At 38.0% G+C, this 13,807-nt stretch overlaps 1 protein-coding gene across 4 annotated transcripts in view; it reads right to left on the bottom strand.

Moving 5' to 3' along the window:
• Positions 1-4,695: 4,695 nt before the first annotated feature.
• The window catches only part of ENPP2 (ectonucleotide pyrophosphatase/phosphodiesterase 2), a 90,783-nt gene continuing 81,671 nt past the window's right edge, over positions 4,696-13,807 (bottom strand). For all 4 annotated transcript variants that reach the window (XM_060775822.2, XM_060775824.2, XM_060775820.2 and 1 more), the window contains 6 exons: positions 12,551-12,687; positions 11,793-11,928; positions 10,849-10,926; positions 9,513-9,645; positions 8,615-8,771; positions 4,696-5,297 (listed from right to left, as the gene is read on the bottom strand). In XM_060775822.2, coding sequence (XP_060631805.2) covers positions 5,124-5,297; positions 8,615-8,771; positions 9,513-9,645; positions 10,849-10,926; positions 11,793-11,928; positions 12,551-12,687 — 815 coding nt within the window. In that variant the 3' untranslated portion in view covers positions 4,696-5,123. The remainder of the gene's footprint in view (positions 5,298-8,614; positions 8,772-9,512; positions 9,646-10,848; positions 10,927-11,792; positions 11,929-12,550; positions 12,688-13,807) is intronic.

Genomic DNA, 13,807 nt, shown 5'->3' with positions numbered 1-13,807 from the left:
ACTGTGTGAGCAAGCAACGGAGCCCTCTGCCAAGAACATGGTGAGACAGACAGACTTTGAAAACTGGAAACTGTGGTTCCCTTCCAAAGGCGAAGTGTATCGCAGCCGCTCCTGGCACCTCTCTGTGGAGAGGTCTGTGCTTTTTAATCCAGGTTTGTGAGCATCAATGGTCACTTGAACCAGAGGTCTATAATCACGGGCCCACTGGGACATCTCCTTTAATAAGGATTACTCAGACCACTGAATGTCCTCAGAAACTGGAGGATATTTGCAGTTCACCCCATAAAAGAGTGAAAGGCGCTGCCTAATAATACAGTAGACCTATCAGATGGACAAATCCCTTACTGCTCCACTAAAGAACACTCAGGAGCTGCTGGTCATTAGAGGTGGTCGCATGGGCTCTTTAAAAAAGGACAGTCCTGTCTTTTATGAACTTCCAGAGACTCATCCTCTTTCTGAAGACATCCTCATTGTTTATTTATGGTAGCTGAAATGTACTGTGGCAGTCATAAATGCACCTCCATTGAATCTATAGTAACTATGTCCAAATGTTCATGTAGCTATTACCTGTATAAATATTCATATGCCTATTTAATGAGTGGTATCAGTCTCACAGCATTGTAACTGTCATGGCTGTAGCTTGTGGAATCCTGGGATCTGTAGTCTGATGAGGTGCTTCCTTTTGTGCATTAAAAAGCTGTAGTCATTCACTTGAACTATAGAGAAATTCTGCTAAAGCTCAATGGAAAAATAACTCTTGATACCTTTTTGAACTTTCAGTCCAAGGATTCAATAGGATTATTATTATTATTATTATTATTATTATTATTATTATTATTATTTACGCTAGTTCTATCCTGCCTTTCTCAAACCCGGAGGATGCAGCTATGAAAGTTACTGCCCAATGAACAATGTCCTCAGAGAGTTGAAAGAAAGAAAGAAAGAAAGATCAATAGATAACAATAACAGTCAATAAAATCACAGTAGCAACAAAACTATAAAATCACATCAACACTGTTACAACAATAAGTAAATGAGCCAAAGGGGAATAAAGATATTAAAAGATTAAGATGCTTAGCTACTTCATTATACAGGGCTTAAACCAGTGGCATACGCTGGTTAAGCCCTAGGTCATCCACAGAGCCCACCGGCTCCCATCAAACAATGCAGATGAACTTCCAGCAGGGCTCTGTGGATATTCTATGGTGGAGTCAGTACATGCCACCACCACAGCAACATAGAAAGCAATGGGTGTAACCGTGAGGTTGACACTTCCACCCATGGGATCAGCTTCCCCATGAGCAAAGTGATGCAGGGTGTGAAGTGGTGGGTTCCCCACATGCCCTGACGATGGTTGCCATATTCACCACAATGCATGCAGACTCCGGCAGCCATGTGATGAGGTCGAAAGTACTATTAAGGCTGGAGCTTGATGGATCATGACCAAGATATTCTTACTTTTCAGTAACCTGACAACTATATCCTTGTTCATAAAGGTCCATTCTGCAAGCTGATCAAGTGAATTTGGGAGAACACATGTTGATCTTTTCAGAAATCAGATTGCCCACAAATAAGTATTGTATAATGTTTTTGTATATCCAGACTCCTTCGACTACCAATGGTGCCTGAAACAAGTGGTTTCCAAGATCTACATAAAATGGAGGGAACACCAAATATAAGGAGAAACTTAATAGTATAATTTGAAGTTTTTCAATGTCCTAAAAAAGAAATTGGGCAGAGCTCAACTCCTCATCCTACTTCAGTCTTCTCTCTGATGTCCTTCAGAGCTGTTTGTGTTTGATCTATACTGGAAACTAGTTCTGTCAAATCAAGACACTGGAAGATGTGTCTTGTACTTATTTATACAAAAACAGTTTCTTTATTTCTATTCATTTTTGCTCTGAATTGACATAATTGTTTACAAGGAGTTCCAATGTTTCTGACTTTAGTTCTCAGAAAGCCCAGACAATATTACTAATTCTTAGGGATTCTTGATGTCCAATCTCATGCTTAAAATATCTGAAGATTAAAGACTGAGAACAGAGCAACTGTTTCCCTCACTCTCACTTATGGATTAATTGTTTGACTTGATTTGATTTATATCATACCTTTTGCTTAGAGAAGACAATTATGCTGGGGAAAATGGAAAGAAAAAGGAAGAGGGGTCGTCCAAGGACAAGATGGATGTATGGTATCCTTGAAGTGACTGGCTTGACTCTGAAGGAGTTGGGGGAGGTGACAGCCGACAGGGAGCTCTGGCGTGGGCTGGTCCATGAGGTCATGAAGAGTCGGAAATGACTGAATGAATGAACAACAACACACCTTTTTGCTTCTGAAGGGTCCCAGGTTTTTGATGAGGAAGATAGGCAAGTTAATGACAAAGAAATGCAGAAAAGAGGGATCGGCATTCAAAGGAAACTTTTACTGAACCTTTTCTCATGGACATGCTAGACTAACAGCTTTAAAAGAATGAGACAATTTCCATCAAGAAAAGCAGGGTATTAAGTGCCAGAGTTCAGATCTTGAACTGCACCTTGAGAGCGATGCTGGCTATTTACATCTGAAAAACAAATAAACTTGAAATGCACATGTGTGTATTCATTCATGTAGCAGATGGGGGAAATGAGGAAGGAAAGAGAGGAGCCTTTTGAATTACTTGGCCTTTCAATGAATAAAGCTCTCCTGCAGATACAAACAGTTGAGATGTTCACTGACTGCACTTTTATGCTGCAAATCAGAGACAACCATAGAGCAACTCAGCAAGATCCATCTTCAGGGATGGCTGATCAACCCATGATGTTTCCCCGTCTTCTTCCGGCTGTCCTCCACTTTCCACTGCTTTCTTCGATCAGGAGAAAACCTGTTTCCTGAAAATGGACTCTTCTCTCCATTTTTCACAGGCAGCTATGCATCATGGGATGGCATTCAAAGTAGTCCTGACAGATGGCCATCCAGCCTCTGCTTAAAAACTCCAGAGAAGGAGGCTCCACAACATTCCAAGCTGACATATTTCACTGCTATTACCATCAGGATATTTTCCCCAATGTTTAGGTGCAATCTCTTTTCCTGCAATTTTAATCTATTGCTCTATATCTGTGCAGCAGAAAACAAGCTTCCTCCCTCCCTCCTGTATGTAGGGCATATTGTGAATTAACAGAATAGATGCAAAGGTTTGATTTTAATATATCCCACCTTTATCCTTCTGAAGAGCCCGGGGACTGAGTTACCCAGAAAAGGGTAATTAACAAAAGGCAGGTTTTAACATTTGTAAAAAAAAGGAGGGCCTCTGGAAACAGTGGTGTGATTTGTAATTTATATACTCTCCCTGACTGCCTTTGGGAGCCTTCCTGCTCATTCTCTAGACATGTTGACCTGGATTTAGACCATAACATCCTACTCTAATGATGCCACTGCTTAGAAGCACCCTCACTTCATTTGGAAGGTTAGTCCGAATGTATATTTCTATGCCATAATTGAGCACATTGAAAACAAGATCTTCAAGTCTGAAACCAAAGCAGGCTCTGTTTGGTTTCTTTCTTCTGGTTTCTATCAAGAGTCTTCCGCCTACATCAGTCCCCAGAGAGGATTTTCCTTCCACTTTCAGACACACAAGTTTCTGTCTTTCTTTCTTTTAATAAAGCAGTGCCCAAAAGGATAAATACATGAACTTTCATATGAAACTCCTCAAACACAACAACAATTTTCCATCCCTTTCATTCAACCCTTGAGTTTCCCACACTCTGAACTGGGAAAATTACTTCTTGCATGGTAATTCCCCAAAATCTTAAATGTTGGGTGGATATTCAGGAAGTTGTGTCCAAAAACAAACTTTTCAAGCTGTATCTCCTCAATAATACTAGATGGGGTTGCTTCACCTTGAAATTGGTGTGAACATTCCATAACAGCAGTAGTTTGAATCCACTGTTCTGTGTCATAGTCTCTAAAGCAACAGAAAACAAGCTGGAATCATCTTCAACTTGAAACCCTTTCAAATATTTCAACATGGCTATCATGTCCCCTCACAACCCTCTCTTCTCTATGCTAAACATGTCCAACCCCTTAAGTAATTTCACGCAGGGTATGATTTTCAGAACATTTACCACACACACATTCAACTTGTTATTCTTAAATTCTGGTGCCCAAAACTGGACAGAGTACAGTAGGTGAGGTCTGGCCAAAGCAAAATTGACCTTCCCCCATCTATAAACAATACATCTATTTTGATGCAGCCTAGAACTGCAGTCTTTGCAAGCTGGTATTTAAATATCACATCCACAGGGATATTGGTAAAGAAGAAACTGCATAGGGCTATAGCAGTCTTTGTCAACCTGATGTCTTCCATATCTTACTCTATAAACCACATCACTAGTGATGTTGATGGGGATTATATTCCAAGACATTCAGAGGGCTCCAGATTAGGCAAAGATGGCCTAAGGTACAACAGCCTCCTACCCTGGTTCATTGCTTCACCCACTTACCTGTTTGTTTATCTCTTTTTTTAGAACCAGAATTTGGAAACCTGTGCCTTTTTGTATCTATGTACATTCAATCTACTATTTTTAACAATCAGGACACAATTTTTAAGTTTGTGCAGTCAATTGTGCCATGTTCTGTGCACCAGCTGGAAACTGAAGCCCGATTAAAAGTTAGATGCCTGGGTATTTTAAAAAAACTGTCTGAGAAAGGAACACAAAGTAAAAAACTGAATGTGTGGTTTTATTATATTTAAGTTTCTATTCTCTATGGAGCTTAAATATGGCTATCACATAGTTAATAGTAATTGGCATTTTACATGTTTGATACACAGTACAGGACTAAAAAATGAGGCAAGGGAGTGCTGGAAAAATTAAGTTTCCTCAAAGTAAGTAACTGATTTTGCAGCACCATTTTAAAAAGCTTTGACCAAGAGGCTTCAAGACTTCTCTTCCAAGAAGACCAAAACCATATGCCCTACATTAAAGAATCAAGAACAACTGACACAACTTTTAATATATTTAAGATTTGATGCAAGGTTATTAAAACACACTAATAATTTTAATGTCCTGTTTTCAAATTAATAAATATAATATAAAAATATACACCACTTCATGAGGATGGATGGACTGGCTGAGTTTAAGAGCAGGTTAAATTTCACTTTCAAACGTATGCAGATATGTCTTTAGAGAAAGGATTTCTGTGTAGCTTCGGCTGGTCTTCCGGAAGAAGTCCAAGTTGGTGAGCTGCTCAATGTCACGCACTCGGGCAGTATGCATTTTCAACAGATCTTCAATCCAACGGGATTCGTCCTCAGAAAAATTCTAGAATTGAAAGGCAATATGATTTAGGCTGGACTCTACCATCTACAGAATGTGTTTCTTCCATAATACTTATTTGAATTATGGTAATTACAGAGGCAGTTCACCATATTGTATGTTTGGCATTTACCCTCTGACATTTCATAAATGAAAACTGGACAATGTGGCCAAGCAACATCAAAGCATGGCCAGGATGAAGAAAGCTGTTAATGAGGAAGAACAGCTAGAAGAAGCTGTCATGTGGTTTGCTTTTGCCAGACTGTACTAGAGTTGTGCACGGAATTCGTTTCTCCTATTTCTTTCATTTCTTTGGGAGCATGGAATGGGAAGCCCCCTCCCTGCACAAAAATCAGCTTGACATGAAAGCAAGCTGGAGCCAATCCCAGCTCCAAGCCTACTTCCACCTGCAACCAAGCATCTCTCAGAATTGCCTTCCTTGCTTTGGGATAAGAGTGCATGCGTGGCATGCAGGCCCTAGAGTAAAAGGTGCTTGGCTGCAGGTGTGCATGCTTTCTGGGCCTGCACGCCATGCCACACACGCACACTCTCTTTTCAAGAAGAGTGTGTATGTGGCATGGTGTGTTGTTTCTTACCTGTTGTTACAGTAGAAACAATAGGTAAGAAGCCTCCTTCAAGCGCACACCAGGAGAAGAGCCTGGGTGGGAAGACCCCCCCCCCACTAATGGTCCAATGGGCCCCAAACCGAAAACAGATGTCTGCACTTCTGATTTCAGGAGGTTCCCAAAAAACAGATTGCCCCCACCACCACCACCAAAAGCCGAGACACAAAATGGGTCAAGGTTTACCCCAAATGCACAACTCTAGAGTTAACTGGAAGGACAAAATTGCATCTCCTCCTTTTCCCCAGCTGGTTTTCTATCCACAAAGAACGCATAACATTTGTATCATTATAAAGTACATGTGGCTTAATTAGAGAAACCTTGCAAATAATTCCACAGAGAAGTAGTCCATAAATACACCCAGTTGCCTTCCTAGCCTCTCATGCTTATTATGTGTGACCTTCATTTATTTGGGTTTCATTACCTAGTAAATACTAAGGCATTTTGCTGCTAGAGTATAACTGTACTTGTATTCATGTCTTCTATCCTCCCTCTTTTTTCACTATGAAAGAGGACTGGAAAAAAGCACTCTAGAGATTGCTACTTGCCCTATTTATAGTGATTAATTATTATCAAGTAGCATCCTTGCAATGAAGTTCTGATGGATGTGATTTTAAGTGGCTCGTCTAAACTCTTAGAGCAGAGCACAAATCTCTCCTTGCAACTAAAGTCAACAGAAACAGATGGCAACAAGCAGTGGCTTGTTTGTCACGATGGAAAACCCTTGCATGTAAATACACTTAATGAGCACAACCTGTAAAGAAAACACATGAGAGACACAAAAGCATTTAGATTTTAAAGGGTGGGTACATGCTGAAGTGTTCCCATGCTAACACATCTGCCGCCTCAAGAGTTGTTAATTCTATCACTCTCTTCTGGGATAAATGCCTTTTGAATTAGGACACCCACTGGCTCATTCACCAAGGGAACAACTAACCGTTCTATAATTTCTTTTAAAAATTTAATGTGCAAAGTTTTTTTTAAGTTTAACAACCTTTTAATAGACAATGAGGTATTGTGTTCTGCCAGTATCAACTATGAAATACTCCTGGCACAGGTTTTTTTTTTATAGCTATTGCTGCCTTTTTGAGATGAGTAGCTGTTCTAACTTCCAATTCAGAGACCACATTTGCTGTCTGACGAGTCTATATCTTTCTTGGTTGTGACCAAAATTAACATTTTAACTACACTTTGAAACTTAGGTGTGAAGAACAAAAACTTTGCTTGATGCTGACTCAGGCTGGCCTTCCCTTTTCTTCTCTTTAGTATCCTGTTTGGCAGAGACTCAGGCCCTAGCTACACTGCCACGTAAAATCCAGATTATCTGCTTTGAAGTGGATTATATGGCAGTGTAGACTCATATAATCCAGTTCAAATCAGATAATCTGGACTTCATATGACAGTGCAGATGCGACCATTTATATTAGATACTGAAATCTTGTGTATCCTTCTATATGCCTCCTATATTTTTGACAATCTGTTTCTCTTAAAACTTTGTGTTGTTTTTTTTATTGTGCTCTTATCAATTTACTTTTATCCTTCCCTGATTTAACTTCCTTTTCTGTGCAATATTTGATTTGTCTTGCTGTGTTAATAAAATTACATTAATTTGGCATTGCAGTGACAGTGTAAGGCAGGAGTCCTCAAACTATGGCCTGAGGGCCAGATAAGGCCCTCCAAGGTCATTTACCCGGTCCTCACTCAGGGTCAACCTAAGTCTGAAACAACTTGAAAGCAAACGACAACAACAATAATCCTATCTCATCAGCCAAAAGCAGGCCCACACTTCCCATTGAAATACTAATAAGTTTATCTTTGTTAAAATTGTTCATTTTAATGATTATATTGTTTTAAAGTGTTTTTTGCACTACAAATAAGATATGTGCAGTGTGCATAGGAATTCATTCATGGTTTTATTTTTCAAATTAAAATCCAGCTCTCCAACAGTTTGAGGGACTGTGACCTGACCCTCTGTTTAAAAGGTTTGAGGGCCCCTAGTGTAAGTTTTAATTGGTTATCTTATTGCTGTCTCTGAAGTATTTGCTAAGTCATAGGAGTTTTGTAACATACTTGATTTGTTAGACAAATTCCACCTTTGGGTGGGGAGGTGGGCATTGTACTGTCTTGGAATGTTCTGTGCTTAAAACTGCACATTCTTAAATATCTTGAGTGAATATTGGTGAAAACATTATTTTGCACTTTGTTAAGTATTCTGCCAAAGTTGAAATTGCTGATACATTTCCTAAAGACTGGAAAGTCAATTTAGGAAGACCAGATTCACAGACACAGACATTGTAGCTGACAATGTCTACAGAGCTTTTAAAGATAATTCAAACTAGTAGAGAAATAACTAAACTTGTAGTTTCTCTGCTTCTGGAGATACAAAAACACCCTGCACACCTATCATTTCTCTTCTCCTTATTGCATTTGCCTCCCACATCTAATCCTATTAAGAAGTTAATTTTAAAAACTTCTGGATTCATGATGAGACTCCTGTTTCTGAACTGGCAGCATGAAGATTAACTGTTATCAAATACAAATAAAGTTGTATTTTGGGGACTTTAAAGTCCAGTTCTAGAGTCTGGAGGACAGTGCTTTGTGTCTGAGAGAAATATTATCATGAAATATATTACTAAAACTTTTGTTGCTGTATATTGGTTTGGCAAGAAAAAAAAGCACCTGGAATCCATTTGAACTTACAGTGCAGCTCTCATCATTGTCAGGTCGGTGTGGGAATATATACGCCAGAACAGACAGTGGCCCATCACACTTGTCAGCCGGCTGAGTGAAATCTAAACAACTTGTTATGATGCTGTAGTAATGGGTTGGGACTGGGATTGAACTTCCTTCCACATACCTAGAAGAAAGAATTGATCCAGTATTTACATATATATTTAATATTCATATCTGAAGGAGGATTTCTGGAAAGAAAGAACTATCACAAGTTTTGTTACACACTAGAAACATTTTCTCATTATATAGAAAGAAGGAAAAATCTTATTTTTCCTTCTTTCTACACACACACACACACACAAACTCTTATTAGCATAGATGTAAAATCACTCAAAGAATAAGTAGAAGTCCACCACAGCAAGTGTCTCCTCTTCCTTGGCATATAAAACTGTTTTAAATTTTGGATTCAGTGAAAGTTACCAAATAATTAGAGTGGACAACATGAAAATGTGACTCAATTTCCTGTGCTGGTCAATGACCGAAATAAATGATTTGTTTGTTTGAGTGGACAACAAAATATGTTTAAATCTGACCCAGGAAGAGAGAATTGCAAAGCATCCAGGATATTCATCTGGGGTATTACTAAATGATTAGGAGTTTGGATATCAATAGACCACCATTTATAAGTCAGAGTTATTTTGCCTGTTTTGACAGATGTTATATATGATATGAATGTTTCAAAAATTATTTTTAATTTGGTCTATAAGAAAAATTGGAGTATGTTATTTATTTATTGAGAAAGCCACTCTGATGTGATTTTGGGAACAACATTTTGGCTATACAAATAAGTAAAAATCTTACCAAGAGTATTATTATTATTATTATTATTATTATTATTTCATTTCAAAACAAAAAAAATTCTTACAGTTTTATTTTTTCAGGTGTGTCATGCAACCCATCAAAATCATAATCAAAGATTGGTCCACTTATAACATTGACTCCATTCCTCTCAATGGCATATCTCTTCACCAAAACCCGTTGAAAGTAATTCCACACCTCTGTATTAAAAAAGATACAAGATTATCCTAAAATGAGTCATAGAAGTTAACAGGTATACCATAAATGACAAATGCAATTCTATTAGTGCTCCTGTTTACGTGGCCAAAATAGCACTAACTGTACACAAAAGAGTGGGTATCAGCAGGCATGAAGAGGGAAGTTCCAAATTTTGCACAAGTAAACTAAATACAAGGTACAGTCCCCCAACCCCAAGTCCAATACCTTGACCACTAAAGATTCAGGCTCCTTTATCTGAAATGCTTGGGACCAGATTTTAAAACGTTCATATTTGCACGAGGGCTAAAGGGAAAGGGGGCTAGTCACATGTCCAATGCCCATCAATTGCCAGAATAAATAAAAATGGGTTATTATCATATTTATATTAATTTTTTTCTTAAGATGAAAATTACTACAATATTTTAAAAATGAGATCAAGTATTATTCATGGAGCATAGCCATGATGCTGTGAACATGCAAGTTCAAATATAAGTTTCAATTTTATTTAAAACAATTCTTCTAAAATCAAGTGAAAAAATATTTTCACTTTTGAAGGAGACTCAGGAGAGGAATATGAAAGATACGAGCATTTGAAAGTTTACTACAGATTTGTTTCCCTAGGGAAAATGCTGTCATGTTTTGCCCTCCCATTTTCCTCTCTTGGTCTCAGCTATAAACAAATACATCGTGCCATTCTGAAGCTGGCATGGAAAATATACAAATGTTTCATTGTTCACTCTCTACAAAGGGAGATGGGTGCCTTTTTTGCTGCTTTTCACATGACTAGGCATAGTACTATGCACACAATCACACATTTGCACCCACTGTGTTTCTTTGAGATTGTACTTTTAAATCATCTAATTTATGTCAATCATGCAATGTGCCACACACTATTTGTTTTAAAAGGATCTAAAAACATTCATCATGGCCATCTAAGGTATTTCTAGAGAGAAAAGGCAAACCCTCTACAGAACAAAGCTTGCCAAGGAAACCCCATGGTAAATTCACCCTCGAGTTGCAATAAACTGGAAACAACTTGAAGGTACGCCCCAACAGATTTGCTTCATAAAAACATACAAAAGAGTGCATTCTTTGAAAATGAAGACAACCAGACCCTTTCACAAGCAAATTTCCTTATTCATAACCTTTATAATAGGGACAGAAACTACATTTTATCAATGCAAAAATTAAAAGATGGCACCTACTTTTGAAGGCAGGGTACATTGGAATGACATTTGTTATTAGGAATGCATCATATTTTGCTTCTGCTGAAGAACTGAGTTCTGAAAATAAAATAAAATAAATTTCTGGATCTTTCTTTTTTAAAAATAGAAGCAAACATAACTTATCAAATTAGTTGCTAGCTTAAGCATCTGGGTATGGATAACAGAAGATTTACAGGGCTCTGGGGGTCTCAAGCAGTTGGAAAAAAATATTTGCTAATCCTTTTGCTGGGAGAATAGGCAGCTCTACCTCTTCTGTATAATTCAGTAAGCAATGGATTTTTGAAAATAAGGATGGCTGGTTCTCAGCTAAGTTTTCCCTCCAATTGCTTTATGAACAGTAGCCATTTTTCATTCATCTTAGCAAAGCAATTTGATTTTTTTTTCTCCCAGAAAAAATGAAATAAATTAAAAATAAAATAAAATTGTCAGAATGTGAATTCTTTACCAGAAGTACAAGTCCAGCAAAAGTGTCTGCAGCCAATCTTTAGCAAGCAGGACAGCTTCAACCTGACATTATAGGGGTTTGAGGTAGAGCGTGATACCTTATAACTTATACTTCCTCCTTCTACTGCATTATACATGCATTTTCAAGACATTTTCAAGGCCAAGGAGATACACTGCTTTTCAGGTTAGATAATTGCCTGACCTATCAGCCACAGGATTTAAACCAGCAAAAGACAAACAAACTCTCTACAGTGGTTCTCAACCTGTGAGTCCCCAGGTGTTTTGACCTACAACTCCCAGAAATCCCAATCAGTTTATCAACTGTTAGGTTTTCTGGGAGTTGAAGGCCAAAACATCTGAGGACCCACAGGTTGAGAACAACTGCTCTACATAGTCATCCCTTCTTTGAATCCCACATCTGGAGAATGAACAACAAAATCTGTAGACACTGCACCTTACATCCTACTACATAAGCTTACGTGGTGGGAAGAGGAATCCATAAGACAGCTGTCTGTCTACTCTGTATGCTGTACAAGTCTGACTGTTGGTTGGAGAAATACGCAGGTCTGGCCTTACACAATTGACCAAGTGCTCTGGGATTCCGGACACCTCTGACTAAATTGAGAAAAGAAAACATAATCTTTCCATTGCTCTTCAGATTTAGATCAGGTCAAACAGATCACCTAAGTGTGTGAAAGATCTTTATATTCAAAAGAATATTAATCGAGAACATTGATCTGGGTTTTGTCTACTTGAAGCCACTCTGAGTCCCCTTTGGGGTGAGAAGGGCAGGGTAAATATAGTAATTAAATAAATAGTTTTAAAAATTAGTATTTATACCCTGCTTTTTCTCTTCATATGGAGGCTCAAAGTGGCTCATAATTAAAAGCTTTACAATACAATTTAAAATATACACAAACACAAATATTCTATAATTCCTACCCTGTATATATCAGTAATATTGTATTTTGAATCTTACTGTCTGTGCAGAAAACACTGTTTTCTGCATTAAAATACTATGCATGAATTTTGCAAAGAAGAAATCCCAAACTGCAAATAGTCTTTGGAAGCTGTGCAGTTTTCATAGACTTTCTTTTAATTGTAAGAAAATTGCTAAGGTTATTCATTGTTTCTTTGTGAGTTAAGCTAGTGGAGAAATATATCCCTATTGCAAATTATGTTTCATACATGACTTCAATCTTGCATCCTTCATCCCCCTTTGGGCAAACATAATGACCTGTTTTGAAATAGTATAAGACGTCCAGAGAGGCATCAGGAATGTTTCACTGTAGCCACTTTCAAAGTCATGGTGATGCAAGACACTATACTTTGTACGATAAAGGACAGCAGGACGTCCATAAAGAAGATGCTTATCTGCAAGTTGAAAGAAGAATGACCTTGGAATGAGGAAGTAAAATACATAGCTTGATAAACATAACATCATAATCAGGAACATATATTTGTTACATGTTGTATATGTGCCTGTATATGTTCTTTTGCCACCGAACTTTGTCAATAATCCTTAATACTTCTCTTAATTGCAATCCACATAATAATAATAATAATAATAATAATAATAATAATACTTTATTTATACCCCGCCATCATCTCCCCAAGGGAACTCGGAGCAGCTTACATGAGGCCAAGCCCAACAACATATCAGTAAAAACAGCAAAGCAATAAGCAAATAAAACAATACAATTAATATAACTTACATATAGACAATAACATAGATCAAGGCCAGTTAATCTGATCTCAGGACTACATCAATATCACATCATGTCACAAGGCAAGGAACTAAAGACTGTAGAACATATTTATGGAAAGGAGAAAGTACTGAGATTGTGTGTGTGTGTGTGTGTGTGTGTGTGTGTGTGTGAAGTCTTGGCTCTGCCTTCTCCTCTCCTCTGATTTAGTTTCCCCTATTTATAGATCTTCCCAATAGGTAGATAACTTCCTTTGTATTAGTTTTTGAGTGGAGCTTGAAATCCCCCCAGAGGCCAGTCTCAGTTGGTCTAGTCCATTTCCCTGTATAGAGCTCACTTTCTCTGTCTCAAGCCTCTAGCGACTTTTTCTACAGTCACTAGAAGCTTGGGACATTGTCTGGAAATCCTAGGCTGAAGCAATCCAAACAGGCATTATTATACCACCAGTCCAAAGGACAACGGAAGCTTTTGGCCAGCCTAAGTTTCACAGGAAAGAAGATTAAGACAGTTTAAAAGCAATAACTTGTAATCCATCGCTTTGCATCAGAGACAGAAGATTCCAGAAAGATGACTGCAGCCAGCAAAGGCTCCTTTTGTAATGTATCATTTTGAGCTACCTTATGATAGTCCCAGGCGGAGTTAACCCTTTTATTCAACCTGTTTTCAGTAAACTCATTTTGGTTATCTTTTTACCTTGCCTAAAGTGCCTCTGTCTGCTAAGGGTCGTAATCTTAACAGAAGGTATACAGATAGCCCCCAAGTAAAGCCAGACAATATAGTTTTCCCAA

Source organism: Anolis sagrei, chromosome 4, assembly GCF_037176765.1.
Source record: "Anolis sagrei isolate rAnoSag1 chromosome 4, rAnoSag1.mat, whole genome shotgun sequence".
Lineage (NCBI taxonomy): Eukaryota > Metazoa > Chordata > Lepidosauria > Squamata > Dactyloidae > Anolis > Anolis sagrei.
Note: the sequence above shows the minus strand (reverse complement) of the source record. Positions and strands in the feature narration are given on the sequence as shown.